Source organism: Corythoichthys intestinalis, chromosome 4 (genome assembly GCF_030265065.1).
Source record: "Corythoichthys intestinalis isolate RoL2023-P3 chromosome 4, ASM3026506v1, whole genome shotgun sequence".
NCBI classification, from domain to species: Eukaryota; Metazoa; Chordata; class Actinopteri; order Syngnathiformes; family Syngnathidae; genus Corythoichthys; species Corythoichthys intestinalis.
In genome coordinates, this window is record NC_080398.1 from 48111180 (window position 1) to 48135666 (window position 24487).

At 38.8% G+C, this 24487-nt stretch overlaps 1 protein-coding gene and 1 long non-coding RNA gene across 10 annotated transcripts in view; one reads left to right on the forward strand and one right to left on the reverse strand.

Annotated features, from left to right (window-relative positions):
• LOC130914342 (trafficking kinesin-binding protein 1-like) overlaps positions 1 to 7221 on the forward strand; it is a 43609-nt gene extending 36388 nt beyond the window's left edge. For 7 of the 9 annotated variants that reach the window (XM_057833427.1, XM_057833421.1, XM_057833422.1 and 4 more), the window contains 2 exons: positions 1901 to 2003; positions 3781 to 7221. In XM_057833427.1, the coding sequence (XP_057689410.1) occupies positions 1901 to 2003; positions 3781 to 4645 (968 nt within the window). In that variant the 3' untranslated portion in view covers positions 4646 to 7221. Of the gene's footprint in view, positions 1 to 1900; positions 2004 to 2118 lie in introns of all 9 variants that reach the window. The other 2 variants (XM_057833429.1, XM_057833428.1) reach the window with 2 other exon arrangements.
• A 950-nt stretch (positions 7222 to 8171) lies between these two features.
• LOC130914344 (uncharacterized) lies at positions 8172 to 9702 on the reverse strand. Its single transcript, XR_009062892.1, has 3 exons — positions 9055 to 9702; positions 8894 to 8990; positions 8172 to 8802 (listed from the first exon to the last, which is right to left on the reverse strand). It is a non-coding gene; the product is annotated as an uncharacterized LOC130914344 (long non-coding RNA).
• Positions 9703 to 24487: the final 14785 nt, after the last annotated feature.

Sequence of the window (24487 nt, forward strand, 5' to 3'; positions counted from 1 at the left end):
AAAGCCTCACACTCATTGGTATAAGAGTTGACCTTGTGACTTTGTTCTGCTGGTCACCTCCTGCCATACAGTGCTTGTTTCTTGATCCAAAAAGTGCCTGTATTTTACCCCCAACAACTGTAGAGGGGCCGAAGATGCGGTACTATACGTGGCTGAGAAATGTCAAATTGCAGATTCCGAATGCTTTGCAAAAGGCCACAACATGAATGCAAAAGGACAACAAAAGCTAATGGATAAAACGGAAGTAACACAAAAACTACACCAATTGCTATAAAACGAATGCAAAAGGACAATAATGGATGTAAACATAGTACAACGACTACTGGCGCACACACAGAGACATAGACACACCCTGTACAAAATATTCAGCTCACATATGCAACCCAAATTGTTGAAAGAGCCATACCTGGGCAAAAAAACAAAAAACAAATACTAGTATCTCTGGTGCTGCAAAAAATTGAAAGCCTTTTATAAGCCTTATAATGAAGGCAGCACATGCTCTATTGTATCTATATTGGCTATATTAGCCTACAATCAAAATGATGTAAGTTGGATACAAATACATAATGAGCCTTCGTGATTAGTGTATTTTCCGCACTACAAGGCACACCTGAAAGCCTTCAATTTTCTCAAAAGCTGACAGTGCGCCTTATGATCCGATGTGCCTTATACAGTATATTGATCAATATAGGTTAATCATGGCATGACATTCCATTTAGCTCAGCTCCATCTTGTGGATGCATAACGCAGTGTCAACCACTCCTACTACTACTACTACAACAACTATTACTACTACTGCTCCTTTTAATGCAGTGCACCCTAAAGTACTGTACATGTAAACGGTTTTAAAATGGGCCATTCATTGAAGGTGCGCCTTATACACTGATACGCCCTATATTGCGGAAAATACGGTAAATGTTTATCTTGCCTGCAGTGCATCCTATAGAAAATGAGGCGCCACGTGACTTCTTTGTTGTATGATTCCGCCTCAAGTTTAATGTCATTATAATATTAATGAATTAGAAGAATGTTTGAGTCATGTTTGTCGTCCTACAGAAAACATATTAAAACAAAAAATATATTTCCCTCCCCCATCTTTTTCCATTTTCAAACATTTCTGAAAACGCTCCAGGGAGCCACTGGGGCAGTGCTCTAGAGCCCAGGGCTATCCTTAGCGGCTAGCGTCATACAACGATCTGTGCTAGATGACTACTTAAAAATTTAAGATAAATGTTATTAAATATAACTAAACTGTTGCTTGTGAATATGTTACCCACTTTTTCCAGCTCCCCACAATTTATAGAACATTGCAGGGAGGGTGCGGAGAATTTGTAACAGAAGTTCGCAAGCGACGTTTCATCTGCTGTAAATCGGCACCTTTGGAGATTTGAGACAGCTCTTCTTAAATGACAAATTGTGTTTGGGTATGAATGTGCACGTCAAGACGAAGCACTATGCAGTACTCCCCTAGTGAGCTCCTCCGTGGGTTTGCTGCGACAGTTTTATTTACAGGTGCGTCTCAGTTGCCAGGGTGTGATGAAAAAAATCCCTGTTGAAATCTATAGAACAAGCCAAAATAAACCCAATATGAAACAGACTACGGTAATCAATTATTTGAAAGTAAGACCCATTTTATAACAGTGTTTTCATCATTTAATAACACTTTTATTTGGTTCAGGTAACATGAAGTTAATGTTTGAAAAGCTAATGTTAAACCCACGTTAAAAATAAGTTACACAAATGCTGCTGCTTTTGCTTGAGTTTCTACTGTCATTGTTGGCCTTTTTTTTCCCTGAAATTTGCTCTCTCAAATTTACATACTATGTAGGGGATTGCATTATTCATTAATTGGGATACTAACAGCATATGCTTGTCTTTTTACCCTCTTTCTTTCAATTAGTCAACTTCCCAGGGAAGTGCATGTCCCACACTAATTCCACCTACACGCTCACCACCTGCAGGATTCTTCATCCCTCTGATCAGCTGACCTCCATGTCACCAAGGTAAAACAGACACGAAATGACTTGAAAGTATGATGTTCATAATTAAACTATGAGCACTGCTCTTATTCCCTAAAACCATTTTATTTTTTTCCTGTGATTTTATTGGCCTTGGCAGATCATGTGTTGAGGAAGAGGAAGTGGAGTTGTATCATATGGTTGTGATGGCTGACATAGAACAGACCCAATGAGTACAGCCAGTGGGTTGCATGTGGGTGAGGGAAGGCATGGGTTTGAGTGTGCAATTTTACGCCTAGAGGCAAATCTAGACAGAAGGCTGTGATCAACTCAAAATTAGTGGAAATCATAAATCAAGTTATTAGTAAGTCAAGTCACATTTATTTGTATATTTGTAACTTTGACTCCCATCCAATTTTTCCAAAGAAATTCCTTCTTTCAAGCTCCAAAGAATATAGTGTTCTAGGGCTACATGAACTCAGAACTCACAAAAAAATAGATTCCCATCTTTTATCATAAAAAAAGTTTGTTTTTACTCTTTTTCTTGCTTTAGTTATGAGCAGTTGTACATCATAAACAACATTGACACAATGTGAATACGTAGTGAATGAGTTAATCACCAAAAATGTCTAAAAGGGCTTCACAGGTCCTCAGTTGACAAACAATGACAACAAAAACTGATTCTTTAGTTGGATAAGCGCATTAGTTTACAGCCGCACATCTGAATTTGCCTCAAGAGCTACTTGGCAATAGTTTGATAATAAAGCAGTTTTTGCACTTCATCATAGAGTTGTAATCCTAATATTTATTCATTAAAATAGGTGTTATTGTTATTATTACTCATTTACCATTATTTATTTATTTTTTAATACTTGAATGTCAACTGTTTGTAGAGCCCTCAGGTAAATTGTGGTGACTGAGGGCAATATAAAAAAAAAAACATGACTTAATTGGGATGGTCATGATTGTATGAAACTTTGAACAATACAGGATAAAAAAAACAACAATCTACATTGAAGATAGAAGTTTCAATTTTCTATTTAGAAATATGCGAGGAAAATGACAAACAGCTGAAGGTTAAAAAGAGCCAACCTGATTGTTATGTCTTGGTGTTATAGTACGGCACTTTTTCACAGCAGCTCTGTAACCTGTAGGTCATCACCCCTTCCAATCTAAGCATGCTGCTGAAGGACATGACGCTGTTCGCGTCTCTAAACCAATAAATACACTGAATTTAGTTGCTATAGCCACTTCTGGGAGATGATTGGATGAAACATTAGCCATTGAAATCAAATCAGGAGGTTTGGCACGCCCTCTATGCTATTTTTGGCTCTTTGAAAATGGCTGACCAAACGCAACTTCAAAAAGGATAACGCAAAGTGCTCATTTCTCATCCAAAACACATTACCATTAAAAAGAACTAATAAAAGCATGAAATGTTCTGGTGTTAGAATAAAATCACTACAGATTTTTTTTTTTGCCTGGCAGAAAAATGCGGGTCTGAAGGGGTTAAACTGAGCGGTTTGACTCTTTGAATTGCTAAAAACTTTCTATGGAAGGGGGGCTGACGAGAAATATATTCTTGGAATAAGCCTGAAAAAGTTCAACGACACTCATAACAGCGACATGTAAAAGTGTTTGTGATAAAAGCAATGATTTACAATGTAAGAAGTGCTCTGATTACTAATTCCACTTTGTGCTCAATTTCCTCAACTTAAAATCCTAATATTGATCTAATTACTGTCTGTCTCTGTCCCTCCACCCATGACACCATACCCATACACCTGTCCCCTTTCCACCATAATTCTTTACTTGTCTACAGTACTCTGTCCTCTTGTCGGAGCAGTACGTCATCTACTCCGCATACACCTTCCTACACCCCCTGCTGCACGCCACGACGCCTGTCCCTCGCCCTGACTGAATCCTCCACCAACCTTCGAGACCCTACCAAGACCACCAGCACCTCACTTGGGCTTGGACGCCTCCTGCTGGAGCACGGGATCTCTGCATCAGCGTTCGACCCGAGCATGCAGGACCTCAGAGAGCAGCCGACGTCTGATGACACTGCAGATAGAGATGACAACAAATTGCTGAAGAAGCGCCCCGACAGCCTCCCCTTTCTCCTGCCTTCGACTCCGCCAAATTCTCCCCGTTCTTACTCCAAATTACCCGCCTGCGCAGATTTTCCCTTCAGCCCCTCCGATGACCACCCACCATATTTTTACACTTTCTTGGCTTCTAAGCCGGCACGCATTATCCTGAGGGAAGTGCGAAGTGAGGCAGAGAGGGACACAAGCGACAAGATGAGTGACGAAGGTCAAACAGAAACGTTGAACCTGAGACTCGTGGAAAAACTGAAAAGCTTCCGCACCCTTCCTCCGCACACCACTTCCATGGCATCTGCAAGTTCTCTGTTAGCCCCGTTTTGCTCCACAGGGATGAGGAGGAACAGGAGCTTTCCTGCCTTGGTAGGAGCTAGTATGGCTATGAAAGATCCAGGAGGTTCCCATACTACTGATATCCTTATACCCCATTCAATACAAGGCCCAGAAATGCAACCGGCATTGCATGCATTTGGCTTAAGACAAACACAAGCAGATCACAGTGTTACATCACTTACCACAAACCAGAGACAAGCCACCACCAGTAAAATGCTGCAAGACTCCATTAGCAATGAAAGGTCATGATGGGATCATTGCATAAACAATAAATACAAATTTCCGAGACCGGATAGCTGAGTACAATTAAAAGCCTTTATTATATTCATTTATAACTTCTTTTATTTAACAGTAATCATTGGAGTCAATGTCAGTAAGTTAAACTGTGGTGAATGAACTCATTTGGGCCATTTCTTGTCTTTACAGTCAGGAATAATGTTGCCTTTTCGTATGCGTACATGACGTTCAATATACTCTTCAGATGAAATGGTTTCGGTTTTAAATTAACGAACCAATTGGTCAAAACAACAATTTTTTTTATTTTTCATTTCCCCTATTTACCTGCTCAACATGAAGAATTGCACTAGTTGTAAGAAGAAGGATTTAACTGATCATACTGGCCTGAATATACAGTGAGGAAAATAAGCATTTGAACACTCTGCGATTTTGCAAGTCCTCCCACTTAGAAATGATGGGTCGGTTTAAAATGTTTGTGGTAGGTGCTTGCCCACAGTGAGAGACAATCTAAAAAAATTCCAGAAATCACAGTGTATGATTTTTAAACAATTTATTTCTATTATACTGCTGCAAAAAGGTATTTGAACGCCTGAGAAAATTGATGTCAATATTTGGTAACACCATTTACCATTACAGTAGCCTCTGTTTACAATTACAGAGGTCAAACGTTTCCTGTAACTTTTCACCAGGTTTGCACAGACTGCAGCAGGGATTTTGCACCACTGCACTACACAGATCTTCTTTAGATCAATCAGGTTTCTGGACTGTCACTGAGAACCACAGAGTTTGAGCCTCCTCCAAAGATTTTCTATTTGGTTTAGGTCTGGAGACTGGCTGAGCCCCTCCAGAACCTTTACATGCCTTTTATGAAGCCACTCCTTGGTTATTCTTGCTGTCTGCTTCGGGCCATTGTTATGTTGGAAGACCCAGTCATGACCCATTTTCAATGCTTGGACTGAGGGAAGGAGGTTATTCCACAAAAGCTCACAATGCATGGCCCTGGTCATCCTCTCCTTTATCCAGTGCAGTCGCCCAGTCTCGTGTGCAGAAAAACACCCCTAAAACATAATGCTACCACCCCCATGCTTCACAGTAGTGATGGTGTTTTTGGGGTGGTACTTATCACTCTTCTTCCTCCAAACACTACAAATAGAATTAACACCACAAGTTTAATTTTGATCATAACTTTCTTCCATGACTCCTCTGGATTGTCCAAATGGTCAGTGGCAAACTTAAGGCATGTGCTGGTTTAAGCAGGGGAACATTGAGTGCCATGCATGATTTTAATCCATGATGTCTTAGTGTATCACCAACAGTACCCTTGGAAATGGTGGTCCCAGCGCCCCCTGTGTAATTCTTGGCTGATTCCTAACCATTCTTAGGATCATTGAGACCCTACAAGGTAGATCTTGGATGGAGCCCCAGTCCGAGGGAGATTGAGAGTCATGTTGAGCTTCTTCCATTTCCAAATAATTGCTCCAACGGTGGATCTTATATCACCAAGCTGCTTCGCAACTCTTTACAGCCCTGTAGAAGTCTACAATTCATCTGTGGTGTCTTTGGACAGCTCTTAGGGGTGTATGGAGGGAACAGGTGTTTATATGCAGCTGACACAAACAGGTCAAAAAGTCCACCTCCACTTCACTTGTTGAGGAGAATTAGTGGAGTGAAGGTGGACTTTTGAAAGGCGACTAACATGTCTTTGAGGCTCACAATTCTAGCTAATAGACAGGTGTTCAAATACTTACTTGCAGCAGGATAATACAAATAAATTGTTAAAAAATCATACACTGTGATTTCTGGACTTTTAACACTGTTTCTCACAGTGGACAAGCACCTCCCATGAAAATGTCAAACCCGCACTTCATTTCTAATTGGAAGAACTTCGAAAATCGCAGGATGTTCACATGCTTATTTTCCTCGCTGTTTAGTTATTTATTTTTCTTAAATGGTCATGTCTTTTAAAAGTCTTTTTAGAAATCAAAAGTCTTCCCTAAATGTCTGCAGTTTGATTACTGCTTTAGTCTACAGTTACTGCAAATATGATACAAAGGTATTGAGAAGGGATATTTTATTGTGCCCCTTGTCACAGATTTGTGTGCAACTGTCTTCATTCTACAAAAAAAAAGAAGAAAAATTAAATTGTGCTCCTTTTATATCCAGGCCTCGATGGCTAATTGTGAGCATATATAATTGATTTCGCCCTGCTGGACAAATAACTTTCTCCGTGTTGGGGGATTATGAGTCATTAATATCCAGGTTCTCTCTTTTAATGTGGGTGCTTTGCTATGTGTGAATGTTCTAATGTGCCTAAAACATGTTACTCACTGGTATTTTTGACAGCGGTCATGCTTTTTTTCAAAAAAATTTTTCTTGTCTGAGTAATTGAGAAGAAAAAAAAACACTACCTAAATCTGTGAAAGATGAGACTGAATGTTCCTCAAAACAAAATCACAATCTCTGCTTGTTCGTAAACTTTAGTAACATTGTTGGGGTAGCAACACCATGTAAACCTTTGGTTAGCCTGATAAATATTTGGTGAATTATTCTGCCTACACCCTTTTTTTTTTTTTTTTTTTTTTTTAAATCCATACCTCAGATTTTAGTGATATGAAGCCATTTTTATAGTACAAAAGGAGGTTTTGAATCTTTCCGTTTCAGTCAACTATATTTTTGGTTGGCAGTCATTTCAGTTTTGGAATGTGTTCATGGATATTTTGCTGTATGTCTAACGATTCATCAAAAGCATCCGCATTTCTTTGGCAATCTTATGATAAATGAGGAAAGAAGGAGTGAATTATAAAATCAACTCGTGTCTGAATGGCTTCAAAAACATTTTGTCTCAGAATGGTTAAAAAATGTTTTAATACTCCATGTACTATCGGGGACATACCGGTAAATGCTCGTAACTGAATGTAGTGTTGACTGATTTCTAAATGACATGATTAATGTATGTTTAATACTTCGACATTTCACATTGGCAGTGTTTTAGTTTAAAGTCTGCAATATGTTATTGCTATTTACTGTAAGTTTATCACTTATTTTAAAGTTAGGGAATGTTTAAAAGGTGCATTATTTGTGTTAATCTGAATGTACATCTCTTCATGCAAGAAAAATGACAAGAATATATATAAATATGAAAGTTAATACATATATATATTTGTTTTAATTAAGAAGAGTGAACTATTTTCAGGGACTGAGTGTTCTATTTTACAGAACTGTATTCTGGATAAATAAATAAAGACTTAAAGATGTCTACTTATTTGATGAATAATGCTGTTTTTCCAGTTGGCTGTAAATCTTTTTTTTTTATTTTATTAATTTTTTTTAATGTCTGCACAGTGTCTTGCTAGAAAGTCTAACTTGGTGTCATGTCATCCCTAACCTACTGTACAGTGGAATTCCCATGCAATTTCTCTCATTGCTTTTCAGTTTTTTTTTTTTTTTTTTTTTGTCCATTTACAGGTTGGATATAAAAAGTTTATGTAATTTAAATTGTTTTAATTGATTATTTTTTCATCAAAGACATTTCCTTTTTTGCGGTGTTTTTTCCATATGTCCTTATGGGGTCATGAGTGTCATTGCACATACTGAGAAGAACATGATACAGTTTATGCTTTTGTAGTAACGGTATTCATCCACATAGTGGCAGCGTGGCAGCCACATTAAGAGCACAGCTGGTCTGAAATCTGAGTGAATGTGTGTATACATGGGCAAGCATGCCAGAGAGATGAGTTTGTGAAACTTGGCCCCCAAAAGAAGGCCAGCAGAGCTCTTTTTATCCCTCAGTCTGGCTGGCTGTTTGTATGTTCCAAGATGCCATTCATTCTTTTATGTTACCAAGGATTATTTTTAATAGCATATTGTTAATTAAACATACAGTTGATACACAATACACATTATTTTTCCTGGTGCGCTAAGAATTTAATCTGCCAATTATGTATATGCTGAATATAGAGTAAGGAGATTTATTAATTTGACTACTAGAAGAAGATGAGACAGATGGTGCCACAGAAGACTGGCAGAGCTTCAGGAGATTTGGACTGATTTAAGGAAGGGAACTTTTCCACATGGGCACCTCTCCACTCACCAACTTTTATAGCTTCTATATTTCTATTGTCTTTACACTTCAAGTTTCCATCAGCACTCAGTAGTCAATTGTCTTGCTGCTGAGGGAAAAGAAACACGTTAATTGGAAGATTTACTAGACCAAGAGCATTGTTTGTTCCTCTGCACCAAATAGCAACTCAGAGTACCCACTCTTTTTGGAGTTCATTGAGGGGGTGCTGGGGAGACCTGGGGATTTCTATGTTCTCTTGAGGAACTTTAAAGCTTGAGTCAGCATTGACGGTGAGACCTGGAGGGGGCATGATCATGAGCAACTGCCATTTAACAGAACCCGACTGTTATTGGACTCTTACCTAACAGCTACATGTTTGGACACTTGTATGAAGCGCCTTGGTTCCAATACTGGCAGAAGATCTCTGGCTGAGCTGACAAAGTATTGAGAGGCTTTGCTGGGAATGTCTGTCAGAAAGCGTTTACAGTCCCACCTTCATCAGATCTTTGACCACATCTTCTGAGTCTGGGGATATTGATCCAAGTGAGCCAGGTGCCCATGCACCTGTGACCATACCGTGGTCATCCCTTGTTGTAGCAGCAGTCCCTGAATCTGGTGGACACCAGTATTTAATGATGCCAGCAAGCTGAATAAAGATTTCTATCAGGCCTTTCTAGCCAGTGGGACTGCATAGGCAGCTGATTGGTGCCAGTTGGAAAAGTGGAATGCAGACTGGATGGTTTATTAGCCATTTAAGGTGTCCTAACTGGCGACCTTTTTTGCAGACATGGTTCTATTGACTTCAAGAAGATGCACAATCTTAAACGCTGACTGTAAAAGTTCTTAAGAGAGTACGATGTGGTTGCGATTAAAATCAGCACTTCTAAATCTAAAGGCATATTTGTCAGTCAAAAAAGCGCTGGTATGAGATACTGTGTTAGGGCCTCTGCCCCTACCTCCTGAGAACTGGGCCACCCTCCGGCAGGTGTGCATGATTTAGCTAATTCAAAGGTCAGACGGGTAGAGCGGCCTCAGGTGCAGGAAATCATCATCAGCCACCTTTATAAGCCAGTGGACGCCTCACCTCGTTGCCAGATCAACTTGTCTGTTTCCAGCGTCAGTTGCTTCTCGTAATCATTTAATACTTTTTTTCTGTGCTTCTCGGCTCACGATGTTTTGCTCCTGTCCCAGGACCTGTCTCTGCGCGCCCTATGTCGGAACCTCAAGCCTGATTATCTTCCCGATCCTTGTCAGCACCCTGCCTGCCTAATTGCTCTTCGATCTGGCAACAAATAAAACATTTTTTGATCACAGTCACTCTGATCACAGTCACTCTGCCTTTGTCTGCTCTGGGATCCCCTCCCGGTGTGCAAACCTAACATACTGTTCCAAGTTGAGGAGTATCTCATGGTGAAAATAAAAAGCTCTCCATTTATTCCTTTATCCATGTTCCTGCTCCTACCTATTGTTACGGGCTTTGGGCTGAACAAGAACAAAATTGTAGATAAGCAGCCTAGGGTTTCCCCCACAGGGTCCCAGGCTTTCCATTAAAGATAGGGTGAGAAGCTCAGCCATCTGAGAGGTACTCCGAGAACTTCTGCTGCTCCTCCGCATCGAGGGGTGCTAAATAAGGTGGCTCGGCATTTTGTTAAAATGTTTCCAGAATGTCTCCATGGTGAGGTGTTCTGGGCATGTCCCACTGGGAAAACCCAGGACATGTTGGAGAGCCTGCCTCCTGGCTGGCCTGAGGTCTTTAGATCTCTAAGGACTAGATGAAGTGGTCAGGATGGGTGAGCATAGGAAAATGGGATGATGGAAGTAGGGAGGCATAGTAAGAGTAAAAATGATGGCCACTTTTAATTGTATTTAGATTTCCTCCGGCTTCATATTGTTAGAAGCTATTAGATAGATACACATTTTTACAACAACTCGAAAAGCAAAAAAAAAAAAATATATATATATATATATATATATATATATATAATAAAGAAAACAACTCAAACTATTGTAATATGGTGTTTCCAATAGATTGCATAAATATCATTTTAATAATTAATTATCCTTTTACTTCCTGACTCAAATTTTCTCATGGATTAGATTTATCAAGTGATGTCACAGGTCAATGTCATGCACATGAATGACGATTATTCTCATTTAATATGAGCCACAAACATAAACAATGGATACAATTGCAACTACAATCATCATTTCACAATTTCTAAAAAAAAAAAAAAAAAAAAATCACATGATTGTCATAAATGTAAAATATGTTGTCCAAGCTACAGTATACGGCTGTAGGTAAAGTACCTGAAAATTGTTTGGAGTAGCATGTAATTGATATAATTAGGTAAATAATTATTATTTCCTGGTTTTTATTTATCTGGAAATATTATTGTAAACTTTTTGCAATACAATTGCAATATACCTTTGCCATGTTGAGCCATATCACAATGCACTTCAAGTACCCAGCCCTATAGACAAGTTTCCGAGGTACTTCTGCATTTGTGCTCGCGACTTCCGTTTTACACTTTCTCCAACCAAAACAATGGAGCTGGAGTAGCATTACTCATCAAAATCCCTCAAAAAAGACAATTTGGAAATCCCACATACATCTGCCATCATCACGACATGGGAGGACAATGTGAAGAAATGGTTAAGAGGTGCCACAACCAAAATAGTTTTGTATTTTATCGATTTAATGGCAGTGGATGGAAACGCAATCTGGGACCTGAAAATCTCTGAAGCATACAGTTGAATGTGTCCTAATACATGAATATGGGAATTTTGTATTCATGAAGGTAGATGTGTAACCAAGACAAGTGCCACCACAAAGCAATAACAGGTACAATTATGTTCAATTTGACTACAATTCTGTGTGTTGCGTCACAGCTGAGACATCCTAGCTTTGCATTAGCTTCAGCGATAAAGAAATGGAATACAATCTATTACAAGTCATTAATGGGCTTTTTACCCTAAATGCATAAGTTCAAGTGTTATACATTTTTGTTTGTTTAGGTGTTAGATGGAAAATACACGTTGATGGACGTATATCGAGACGACGGGCATTCTGCCTTGATGGAAGGCTCGATTTATGCTCCACCTTTGTTTATATGTTTCCATTTTTTATAAATTGGGATTTATTGACCTGTTTTGTACATGCACAAATTGTTTTAAACAAGAACAAGGAAACAAGAAATGGAATCATGTTGTCCAAAAGCTTTATTGCGATCAATATCTGCAATAAAAAAGAATGACAAACTATTTGTGTTTATATGTACATGTGCGATGAGCACATAATACCATAACTATAACCAGATGAAAATTACTTTATAGTATTTCCTTTTAACAACATAAACCGTGTCAGCCTTTCTGCATTTGGCAACTATAACACCATTTGTAATTTCGCCTCATTTTGGTCCCTCAAGTGACCAAACTGAGGCGAAACAGGCTGCACATATGATAGAATTTTGTCCACGAACGATCACCGACGTGATCAGAAATAATATGCAATTTTTTAGGTGGACCCTTTAGGGTTAAAACTGTGAGCCAAATCCTTAATCAATAGCTGGTTTCGATTTAAGGCGTATGGCGAAGTATATCCACACTGGCACTTTGAAGCTGGATGCTGTTCAAAACATTCCACTTCCAAGCATATATATAGGCCCTTCCAGGCGTTCAGACGACCATGCACAGAACAGAAAATCCCGGAGTCTCATCTACATCGTGCTGAATCCATTATTGGAGATTCCATGGGTTCCTCTGGTTTGATTTGGCAGTTCAAAACTTTGTCTACTTCAACCACAATTCATGGTGCTCTGTCTAAATTGAAAGTCTGAATCAGAAAATGTCAACGATGGCGCCTCCCATGTTTCGCTCAGGAAACTTGTCTATACAATAGTTGTTAATGGAGGTATGGATGCATAAAATATTACTATAATACACATGGACCAATCAGTCGCTTGTTAATCACTGGGCACACATAGACAAACAAACAATCAAATGGGTAATTTAGATGTTTTTGTCATGTTTTTGTATTTACTGTATTTATTTATTAATCTTGGAGCTGCAGCACTGAGATAATAACCACAGGCACAGGCAAAACAAGCAGACTCTGTAACCTTTCAAATCTAAGGCAGATGTGCTATCTTATGTACAGTACACATTTTATTCACTGTAATACCAAAGACTTTTCTTTGATTTGTCTGTCTTTTGTAATGCACTGCAGCTCTGCATCACTGTGAATTGCTACAACAGTAATTAGAATAAATTAAAAGTTAAGAACCTCTTTCTTAAGTCGTACTTTGTAAATCAAAACTCAACATTAAAATCTGTATAAAATTCGTATTTTTTTTATCTATCTCTCAATTTGGACAATGAAGTGGAAGCAAATGTACTGTATCACCAAGCAAAGACACAGGTGGAAGTGGGACCTGATTAGTTGGACACAAGATGAAGGTAGAGACAGAACAAACATAAAATACAGAAACACAAGGGATTTTCAACTACAAATCTAGTTTTACGAGCTGAATTCTCACAGAAAATCAAATGTCCAGATGAGAGCATACAGGCTGTTAACTGGGTTGTAACTCTGAGCTGCTCCACTACAAAAGGTTAACAGAACAAATTACCCTTTTCACATATGTCTTGCACTATTATTCGGTCTCATTTTCTGTGACAACACATGAAACGCATGCGTAATATAACATTCGGACTTAATAATTCAATATGATACAAAACCACTGTTAATTGGTGACATTATGGACAACAAGACAACTGCCTGCAATTTATCTGACATTGTTTATTGCAGCAGAAACATTCATTAGTGGCACCTCCTGGAGGAGCAACAAAATGAGATTGTGTGTCTTCCGCCGAGAACGTGTTAGGGCCGCACGCTTCTCATTCTACTTCCTTATGACATTTTCAGCGCTTACCAATATTTCTATTAGATTATTGGGATTTTCCAGACAGCTAATTGAATGAAGCACCATAAAGTAGAATTGCATTTTGCTCGGGTGTCTAAGAAATAAATATGAACCTACTCAAAGTGTCATTGTTGCGAAAACTTAAACATGAAGCATGATTTAGACAGCACTGTGGATAGAGTACTTCTAGTGCGGTTCGGAGGTTGGTGGTGCGAATCCGTTTCCTGGCCTTCCTGTGTGGAGTTGCTGTGCTCTGCCTGTGCCTGTGTGGGTTATCTCTTGGTACGCTGGCTTCCTCCCACAAACCAAAAACATCCTCAAAAACAAGTTCATTCAAGAGTCAAAAATGGGGATCTCAAACTCAATTTTACAGGGGAGGGAAATAGAGTAGTTGAGTCACGTCAAGGGCTTCAAGTAATCAAATAACAGTTCAGAACATTAATGGGTCTTCAGAAGAAGAATGGTGGACTGGTCCCCTGTCTCATCAACCTGGTATTTTGCATGTACTCCTCAGCATGCCTACTTTAGTCATGATGTCTATAGTTAAATTGATATGTTTATTTTTAGCAGCGCACTCTTTACCGTTGCTCAACAAAAACGAATAAAAATCATTGTCTCCCACTTTTCCTGAAATTAGCCATATGTGTCACTGATCTTTTCTTTGTGGTATCTTTTTGACAAAACATAGCTGGAATGTGATGGATTCTTATATACAGTATTTTCCTTCCACTTGAGCCCCTTTCAGATACGCCGAAACACTGTTAAAATCCTGGGATTTGAATGAGCAGCTCTTGTATGTGAAAGCAATTTCCCGGGTCGACTGACACGGAGATTACGCGTACATTTCACGGATCGCGTCTAAGTATCATGTCCAGGAAAGTCCCGGAACGAGGTGTCTGTAAAAGCAAGCATTAAGTTCCCGGGTCAGAGCATGATGGCTGACGACGTAAATATCATGGCGGGCCGATCGTCACTTCCTCTTTCTTCGCAGTAAGACGAAAAGTGGTAAACAAACATCGCAATTATAAACTCGGCAAACTTGAAATGGCTTATTTGGTTTATGTTTTATTTTGTTGCCGATGTCAGGGTCCGCAACTGCGGAAACAAGGTTGTCCCTCAAAGCACATAACAAAGGAGGGATGCGTTCAAGGGTTTATTAGATACAAACAAAAATACACGTGATCGTGGAAAAGGGGGAATAACACAATGGGTCCGTGACAGTAGGTCAACGGGGATCAATAATACTAATCTAAGCGGTAGGCAGAGAGCCGATAACACAAAAAAACAAATACACTCAAATACCAGCACAGCATAGGGGAATTCAAAACAAAGGCGGTAGAGGTGTGGAATGGCGCCCAGCAAGTTAATATCTCGGCACCCTTCCCTTGGATCACCTGGGCTTAAAAACAGTCTTGATGAGCTTGAATTGGCTGCAGTTACGACGTCCGGATCGCTCCTACAACCGGAAAACACGTTTTGACCAAGATTGTGACAGCAGATGCTGATCAAAAATGACGTAATGTTTGGGTTATAAACTCGCGCCAGCAGCCCTCCCTGTACGGAGAGCGCCAGTGGGCAACACGGGACAAGTCTGCCAAAGTGTCCAACTCGCGTCATTCTCGGGACATCTCTACATGAGTGAAAGCAAGGACGCAAGTAAATTCCGCATCACCTTACACTGGAATTTACCGGGGTATGTTTGTGAAAGGGGCTTTGGTGTTACTTCAAAATCACAATACACTTAAGCAAACATTTTTAATTCACTTTGACTGTCACCACCAAAAGCTGTATCGAGCCAGAGAGGTGTTATTACCCATATTTGATTATAATAATAATAAAAATATTTAATAAAAAGGCACATAGGACAGTTGCACAGCGACACATCTAGTGGCCATTAGCCAAAGCGATAAATTTAAAATATTGAATTTTAAAATTTAATCCAGTCACCCCTCCAGCTGTTTGCAAACGCAAGCAAAAATGAGTAACCAAAATAGGGTTAGGGTTTAAACGACATTCTGCGCATTTTTAGTATAGCTTGTCTTGCAGTGACATCAAAAGTTATGAAAAAAAATGCAAACAAAAATAACGAAGGTCAATTCGGGAATTTTTCCCATTACAGGTCAGCTTTATTCAATATTCACATGTATTTATCCTTTGCATAAAAGTAGAATCAAATGACCCTGAATCTAAGATAACCCTATCAGTGATTTGCTGAATTGTTTTCCCATTCAAGCCAACCTGCAATTACACTTCCATAAAGTCATCTAATTAGCCTTTCATTGCACCCTTCGAGCTTAAATCTACACCTATTAAAATTATAATGGACAATAAAGTTGTTTGGTTGCTCACATGCAAGCACTAAAGGCTCAACAACCAAATTATATATTTGAATGTGGTGCCTCAATGTGACCCAAAACTTGATAAAAAACATCATGTAATGCCAACAAATTGGCATTAAACTAGACACATAAACTGAAATGATGTGAATGCATTGCAACAAAAATTCCACAAGCCATTGGGCACGAAAATGTGTGCCCCCTTGACGACATATAAAATAGTTTACAGCATTTTACACTTAGAGTTATTGAACTTGGTAAAACTCTCCTGAGCTGTTTTGGTTTCCACTCCTAATTTTGTGAAAGCCTACATGTCAGTAAAGATAGATGATGACAAAAACAAATATGGGATGTACATTATCTGGTGAAGTTTTTGCAAAATCAAAATTTGGATGTTTCAAAAGTGCAGCAATAGAGGACATGGAGCTAAACAATGTACTCAAGAAGGTTGTTGCTGTTCTTGTTAATGTTTTGTTGTTGTTGTTGTTGTTGACGTTTATATTTATTTTAGAAGCAAAACAAAATGATATAGTGCCTTATATAGTAACTTCTCACCAGCATGTCACCCAGTTTACAGGTGCTATGAGATGATGACCACGTCAAAAATGAAAATGACAGCACTAATGTAATTTTGCATATTGAAAACATATTTGGCACTCAAATCTGGCTGTTTTTTTTTTAATTTTTTTTTTATAACCATTGCATAGTTACTCCACCCAAACCAATACGTCAGGGAATACCCACTTAAAAAAAATAAAATAAAATTATCAGCAATTTTGGTTGTAACATCACAACCAAAATTGATGATGATGTGTTGTATTGCTGTGCTAGCTACTACATGTTGACAGAATGACAGAACGGTCACACGGCAACAAGAAAAAAGAAAGCCTATAGATAGCATACCAGCAGACTGCAAAAATCTGCAGCTCATGCTGGGTGTAGTCATTTGGATGTCACTTATTGTAGTATTTCATTGCACCTTTGTTGAAGTGGCTAATAACGAATACATACAAATTTATGTCTTTTCAAATTGGGGAATTGAGATTTAGTTATACAGTAATTGGACAGAAAATAGTGTCCATATATATACAGTGATCCCTCGTTTTTTTCACAGTTAATAAGGCGGAGCCTATGCAGATTTAACAGAATTGGTAAGAGATATACCTAAAACATGTTTTTTCCCTTTTTTTCCCAAAGTATAATTTTAAAAAAAAGAAATAAACACCCTTATACGTTCAGTATATGTTTATTTTTATTATGTTTTTTAAGCACTGCAAATGCAATAATGATATAAATACGATATATATAAAATAAAACAATGATTTGTACATGTATGCATGCATACAGTCATGTGAAAAAATTAAGACACTCTATGGAAGCCTGTGTGTTTTCTAACATATTTCTAACATATTTGGTCATATGGATATTTATTATAAATTTAACAATATGGAGAGATTCAAGTAATAGAACTCAACAATTAAAATTGGAAGGTTTTTTTTTATATAACTTTCTGTGAAATGTAATTTTAAATAGATGCAATTTCTGTTGAGGAATACGTTAGGCCAGTGTTTTTCAACCTTTTCTGAGTCACGGCACATTTTTACATCTGAAGAAATCTTGTGGCACACCACAAACCAAAAATGTTCCAAAATTACATTCTGTACAGTATATAAAACAATTTCTCAATATTTATACTTACTCAGTGTGAAACTTGAGCCTGCTTAGATGAACACAAATCCGATATCCTGGCAGGAATCTTCGTCAAAAGCTCTCTGTCTCTCTCTGTTTTTATTTTTTATAGCAGTTAGGCTTGAAAAGCTCAGAATTACCAGACAGGGACTTTAGCAGTGTCTTTAACCGCATCGGGCCGAGCATCTCGCTGACAATGGCTTTGCAGGCAGGTAGATTTAATCACTCTGCTACAATGTGGAACTTTTTAGATTTAGCAGCAGGACCTGGCCACCTCACCATCATAGAATCCACCATTAATTATATCGTGCACCAGAGGGTGCCTGAGGAACATGTGAGATGAGATCATCTGTGAAAAAATTCAAGCTGAAGCAAAACTGGACCCTGCAACATGGCAATGACCCAAAACATACCACTAAATCCACCAAGGACTGGCTGAAAAGGAAGAAATGGAGAGTCCTGGGATGGCCGAGTCAAAGCCCAGATCTTAATCCCATTGAGATGCTGTGGGGTGACTTGAAACGGGCTGTACATGCCCCTCAAACTTCTCACAGCTGAAAGTATTCTGCGTTGAGGAGTGAGGCAAACTTTCTTCAGACCGATGTCAAAGACTGGTAGATGGCTACAAAAAGCTTTTCACTGAAGTTATTTCAGCCAAAGGGGGTAACACTAGCTATTAGGTGTTAGGGTGCTAGGTTTTCTTTAGTTAGAATATTCATTTTTGTTGATATACGGTGGGGCAAATAAGTATTTAGTCAACCACTAATTGTGCGAGTTCTCCCACTTGAAAATATTAGAGAGGCCTGTAATTGTCAACATGGGTAAACCTCAACCATGAGAGACAGAATGTGGGGAAAACCCCCCCAGAAAATCACATTGTTTGATTTTAAAAGAATTTATTTGCAAATCATGGTGGAGAATAAGTATTTGGTCTATACCACAAGTTCATCTCAATACTTTGTTATGTACCCTTTGTTGGCAATAAAGGAGGCCAAACGTTTTCTGTAACTCTTCACAAGCTTTTCACACACTGTTGCTGGTATTTTGGCCCATTCCTCCTTGCAGATCTTCTCTAGAGCAGTGATGTTTTAGGACTGTCGTTGGGCAACACGGACTTTCAACTCCCTCTTCACCCTGTGGCGTCAAAATGATAACAAGAACGGGGAGCAAAAATCCCAGAACCACACGGGGGGACCTAGGGAATGACCTACAGAGAGCTGGGACCACAGTAACAAAGGCTACTATCAGTAACACAATGCGCCCCCAGGGACTCAAATCCTGCACTGCCAGACGAGTCCTCTTGCTGAAGAAAGAACACGTCCAGGCCCGTCTGCGGTTCCCTAGAGAGCATTTGGATGATCCAGAAGAGGACTGGGAGAATGTGTTATGGTCGGATGAAACCAAAACATAACTTTTTGGTAGAAACACAGATTCCTTGTTTGGAGGAAAAAGAATACTGAATTGCACCATACCCACTGTGAAGCATGGGGGTGGAAACATCATGCTTTGGGGCTGTTTTTCTGCAAAGGGACCAGGACGACTGATCTGTGTAAATGGAAGAATGAATGGAGCCATGTATCGACAGATTTTGAGTGAAAATCTCCTTCCATCAGCAGGGGCATTGAAGATGAGACGTGGCTAGGTCTTTCAGCATGACAATGATCCCAAACACACAGCCAAGGCAACAAAGGAGTGGCTTCGTAAGAAGTATTTCAAGGTCCTGGAGTGCCCTAGCCAGTCTCCAGGTCTCAACCCCGTAGAAAATCTGCAGAGGGAGTTGAAAGTCCGTGTTGCCCAACGACAGCCCCAACACATCACTGCTCTAGAGGAGATCTGCATGGAGGAATGGGCCAAAATACCAGCAACAGTGTGTGAAAAGCTTGTGAAGAGTTACAGAAAACGTTTGGCCTCCGTTATTGCCAACAAAGGGTGCATAACAAAGTATTGAGATGAACTTTTGGTATTGACCAAATATTTATTTTTCACCATGATTTGCAAATAAATTATTTAAAAATCAAACAATGTGATTTTCTGTTTTTTTTCCCCCACATTCTGTCTCTCATGGTTGAGGTTTAACCATGTTGACAATTACAGGCCTCTAATATTTTCAAGTGGGAGAACTTTCACAATTAGTGGTTGACTTAATACTTATTTGCCCCACTGTATCTGGTTTAATGAGTAAAACAATGTTAATTTTTGTTGTTTACCTGCAATTAAATCACTTTCTTTTCCAGAGATAGAAAAACGAGATCAGACATTGATATGTGAACTTTTCTTAATAAAGAACTGAATATTTAATGGGGTGTTCTAATTTTTTCACATGACTGTATATCTTCACATTTTTAAATAGAATAACTAATTAGACTCCAGTGACTCCTTCCTTGACTGACAATGGTGATGATGAAGAAACACCTGTGCACGTCAATGAAGATGACACAATGCACAAGTGTCAAGGGAGCGTTAAACACTACCACAAAAATCTGCAAATAACAAACCATACTGTATATATTGTATGTATAAAATACAATTTGTAATTTCTCCTTCTGCCAAATACTTGATGACTTTGGTTTATCTCATGACTGGGACGGAGTTGATTAGAAGTTGTAACGTTAATGACATTTCCAGAGCAAGGTTATATTTAGGGCTCAGTGCTTGGATCAGCCTGCGTCACTCGTGTAATGTAGAACAGGATGACATGAAGTAGTCACTTTTATTTAGTCTTTTGTCTGCTGTGATCGCCTTTAGAGGTGGAGGGCAAGGTTTATCTTATTCAGATTGCTTAAAAATTAATAACACAAAGTTGTAGACATTTTTTTTCATTTAAATAAACATGCCTACCACTGATTAAGTTTTGTTTATCCTCTCACGCGTTCAGTATCTTATTAAAACGGCCTTATGAGTGTCTTTTAAATTATTCATAAAACTCCTTTTGAGCAAATGATGAATGAATCTGAAAGCAGCAGGGAGCACGGTCATCATCATTACCTGTGATTGTTGTAGTAACTTTATGAAAAATGAACCGGAAGAATTCTTGTGAGTGAGCATTTAGCCACAGTACATTTGTTAAGAATACAGTAGATGGAATTATTCATGTCGTGCTCCAGTTATTTTCATGTTCACTGCATCTGTAACAACATCCTGTAAGATTTGTCCAACAACCTCACGTCACGATGCCATCATGGCAGAGAGGATGCCAGGTCGCACAATCATCATCCTGATGAAGTGACGCAGACTTACTGACCATTACATGAGGTACCCATAGGCTGTACCATATATTATCAAAATGTAAGCAGTCTCCCACAAATGCTGCCTTTATAAAGGTATCGACAATTTACAAAAAAGGTAGTCATTTTGCAATATGTCAATTTTTTGTGATCTCGTTTTACACTATATTTGATTTTCTTATCTACGCTCCTCCTTGACCATTTAGATGTCAACAACAAGTGCTGTAAAGTCAGCCCGTATGTGTACTTTATGGTTCCATCTCCTGGGATTCTACCCTGATGACGCAACAGAAATGGAGCGCTCTGCAATCATGTTATCAAATTTCTAGTCGTCTGTCTGCATTTGCTCCAGCTTTGTAAATAAAAACAGCAAACAGCAAGGTGATTATTATAGTAAGATAACGAAAATAGGTCATGCAGAAGGTCACTGAAAAAAATTAATGTATATTTAAAACACTATATAAAACCTATATAATACACAGACCATTAAATTGTCCTCATTATGGCTGCATGGGTGCATGGATACCCGCGGAGCCGAATGTGTACTAGTCATTTGTCAATCAAAGAGCACACGTAGGCAAAGGCAAATTTATTTATAAAACACAATTCAACACAAGGCATTTTAGTGTGCTTTACATTACAAGAAGAACATAAAAATCACATTATATCAATAGAACGTAAAAACAAAGACAATCGAAACAGGAAATAAAATTATACATAATCGCATTTAATCACGAATAGAATAAAAAAATACAATCAGATAAAATAAATAAATAAATAAATAAATAAAATACTGCTAATAATAATAATAATTGAAATCAGCAATGGAGATAAAGCACAAGAGGAATAGAAAGCAAATAGATTAAAATATATAGACAGTTATGGATATGCATTGCTAAACAAAAGGGTTTTTAGCCCTGATTTAAAGGAGCTAACAGTTTGAGCATACTTCAGACCTTCAGGTATCTTGTTCCAGAGGTGAGGAGCATAATAACTAAATGCTGCTTCACCCTGCTTGGTTCCTGTTCTTGGAACACACAGGAGAGTGTGTAACGATTTCAAAACCGGTGTAATGTGGTCCAGTTTCCTTGTGGTCCAGTTTCCTTCTATTTGTAAGGACTGCAGCCTTCTGTATTAGCTGCATCTTCCTGACTGATTTTTTTTATCAAGACCTGTAAATATACCGTTGCAATAGTCCACTCTGCTGAAAATGAATGCATGCATAAGTTTTTCCATGTCTTGTTGAGTCAGAAGCCCCTTAATTCTGGCTATATTTTTTAGGTGGTAATAAGCAGATTTAGTGACAAACTTTAGATGGCTATCAAATTTTAGGTCCTAGTCAATAATTACGCCAAGGATTCTGACTTGATTTGTAGCTGTAAGTGACATTGTGCTAAGGTGCCTGCTTATCTTTGACCTTTCCTTTTTTGGCCCAAAAATGATCACTTCTGTCTTCTCCACATTTAACTGGAGAAAATTCCGGCACATTCATTCATTGATTTGATGAATGCATTTACTCAGGGAGACTAAGGGACTATAATCATGTGGGGACACAGAAATGTAGAGTTGTGTGTCATCTGCGTAGGTGTGGTAGGAGATGTCATACTGTTCCATAATCTGAGCTAGAGGAAGCATATAGATGTTAAATAAGAATGGTCCAAGAATTGACCCTTGAGGGACTCCACACGTGAATTTGGTTCGTTCTGAGTGATGTTTTCCGATTGACACAAAGAAATCCTTTTCATGTAAATAAGATGTCAACCACTGAAAAACAGTGTCAGTAAGCCCTACCCACTGCTCCAATCTGTTGAGTAGTATGTTGTGATCAACCGTGTCGAATGCGGCGCTGAGACCCAATAGTAGCAGAACAGATGATTTGATGTGGTCAAACTGCATATTGACAAGCTACAAACTTCTCAGATGATTGTTTTGTGCTCAAAGTATGTGACCACAAAAAAGTAGACTGTCCCTACTGTGAAACATAGAGGATACTCTATTATGTTCTCCTGCTACTTTGTCAGATCTAGTTTACGTAGTTTTCCTAGATTGTAATCTTTTTAGTTGATGATTAGCATCATTGCATCATTAAAAATATTTGCAGTAGGCCTGCCGAATTATTGAATTCACCCTCTAGACCACAGGTGTCAAACCGATTCCAGAAAGGGCCAAGTGGGTGCTGGATTTTGTTCCAACCGATACCGTGCAGAGAGTTTAACGAATGAACTTCCTACTGAAACAAGCAGAACCTGACAAAGTTTAACTGATTACACATGTAAAAGATCTGATTGGTGAAAAGGTGTCCTCTTCATTGATTGGAAAGCAAACCTGCACCCACTTGGCCCTTTATGGAATCGGTTTGACACCTGTGCTCTAGACCGATGTAATATTGCATTGTTGATGCAGATAAGGGAAGAGTTTACTACTGATGCCTCAGAGTAAAGTTTAAACTTTGTCATGTTGCCCTTTACTGTGTAGAGTTAGCAAATTCTTAACCCTTTCAGGGGCCTTGGTCACAACAATGGGCAGGTATTCAGAAGTTGACACTAAAGACCTTTAATACTTCATAGAGCGAATGACTTTTTGGTCATTTAATAAAAACAACAACTTAAATTTTAGCAATTACAGTGATACCTCATTTTTCGCGGTTAATGGGGACCAGAACCCACCACGATAAGAGAAAAATGGCGAAGTAGTGAACCCCATAAATTTTTATTATTTTTTTTTAAAAAACCTGTCCTGTTCAGCTGCTTGGATACAAGAGAATTGTTTTTGCGTGTAAAGTACATACTGTATATATCTGTTGTGTATACAATAGGGTAGTTTGAAACATATAAATACAATATTAGTATTTGTAAATACAGTAACATGCATAAGATGAATTAAATGTACTCACAACACTGATCATCTTGATAAATGACGAAAAAAACTGCAGAACAATGGAGATAAAGATGATTTATTGAAAACCTTCTGCAGGAGGTGTCCGGCGCACAAGGAACATCGGTATGGGGAGTTGTGACTGTTGTTTTTTCACGCAATCTTTGTGGGCTTTATAGCCTGGCCTCTTCACTTCTTCCTTGAAAAGTAACATCCTGGACGGCATCCCCTTTCCAAAAAAGGCCAATCTTATCCGTGTTAAACACCTGCTCCTGGAGATAGCCACCCTCTTCAATTATTTTGGGAAATTGGTCCTCGACGTAATGAACAGCTGCGTCATGGTCCGCCGAGGAGGCCTCCTCATACAACATAAGTAACGCTGCGAAGGCCAAACCCCGTTTTGGATTTCTCGAGCCAGCCCTTGCTAGCAACAAAACCGAAATTTTCGTCACTCAAGGCGCTACTACTCAGCTGTGGTTCATCTTTGTCGTAGTCTTCATCACAGCCACCTTGGTTCAACTCTCCTTCAGCAATGAGGCCATCATACAGCGCTTTGGCTTTTGTATCGAGACTCACCTTCTTTTCCCAATAGTTCGATATCCACACTTTTAGTGCATTTTTCATTTTTACAATCCTCTTGTAGCGAGGCGTCACAAATCGCTTAGTGTCCATGGAAAACGACATTGAGGCCGTCTCACGGAGTTTTGCTCAATTTTTTTTTTTTTTATGTACCGAACGGTTGATTCATG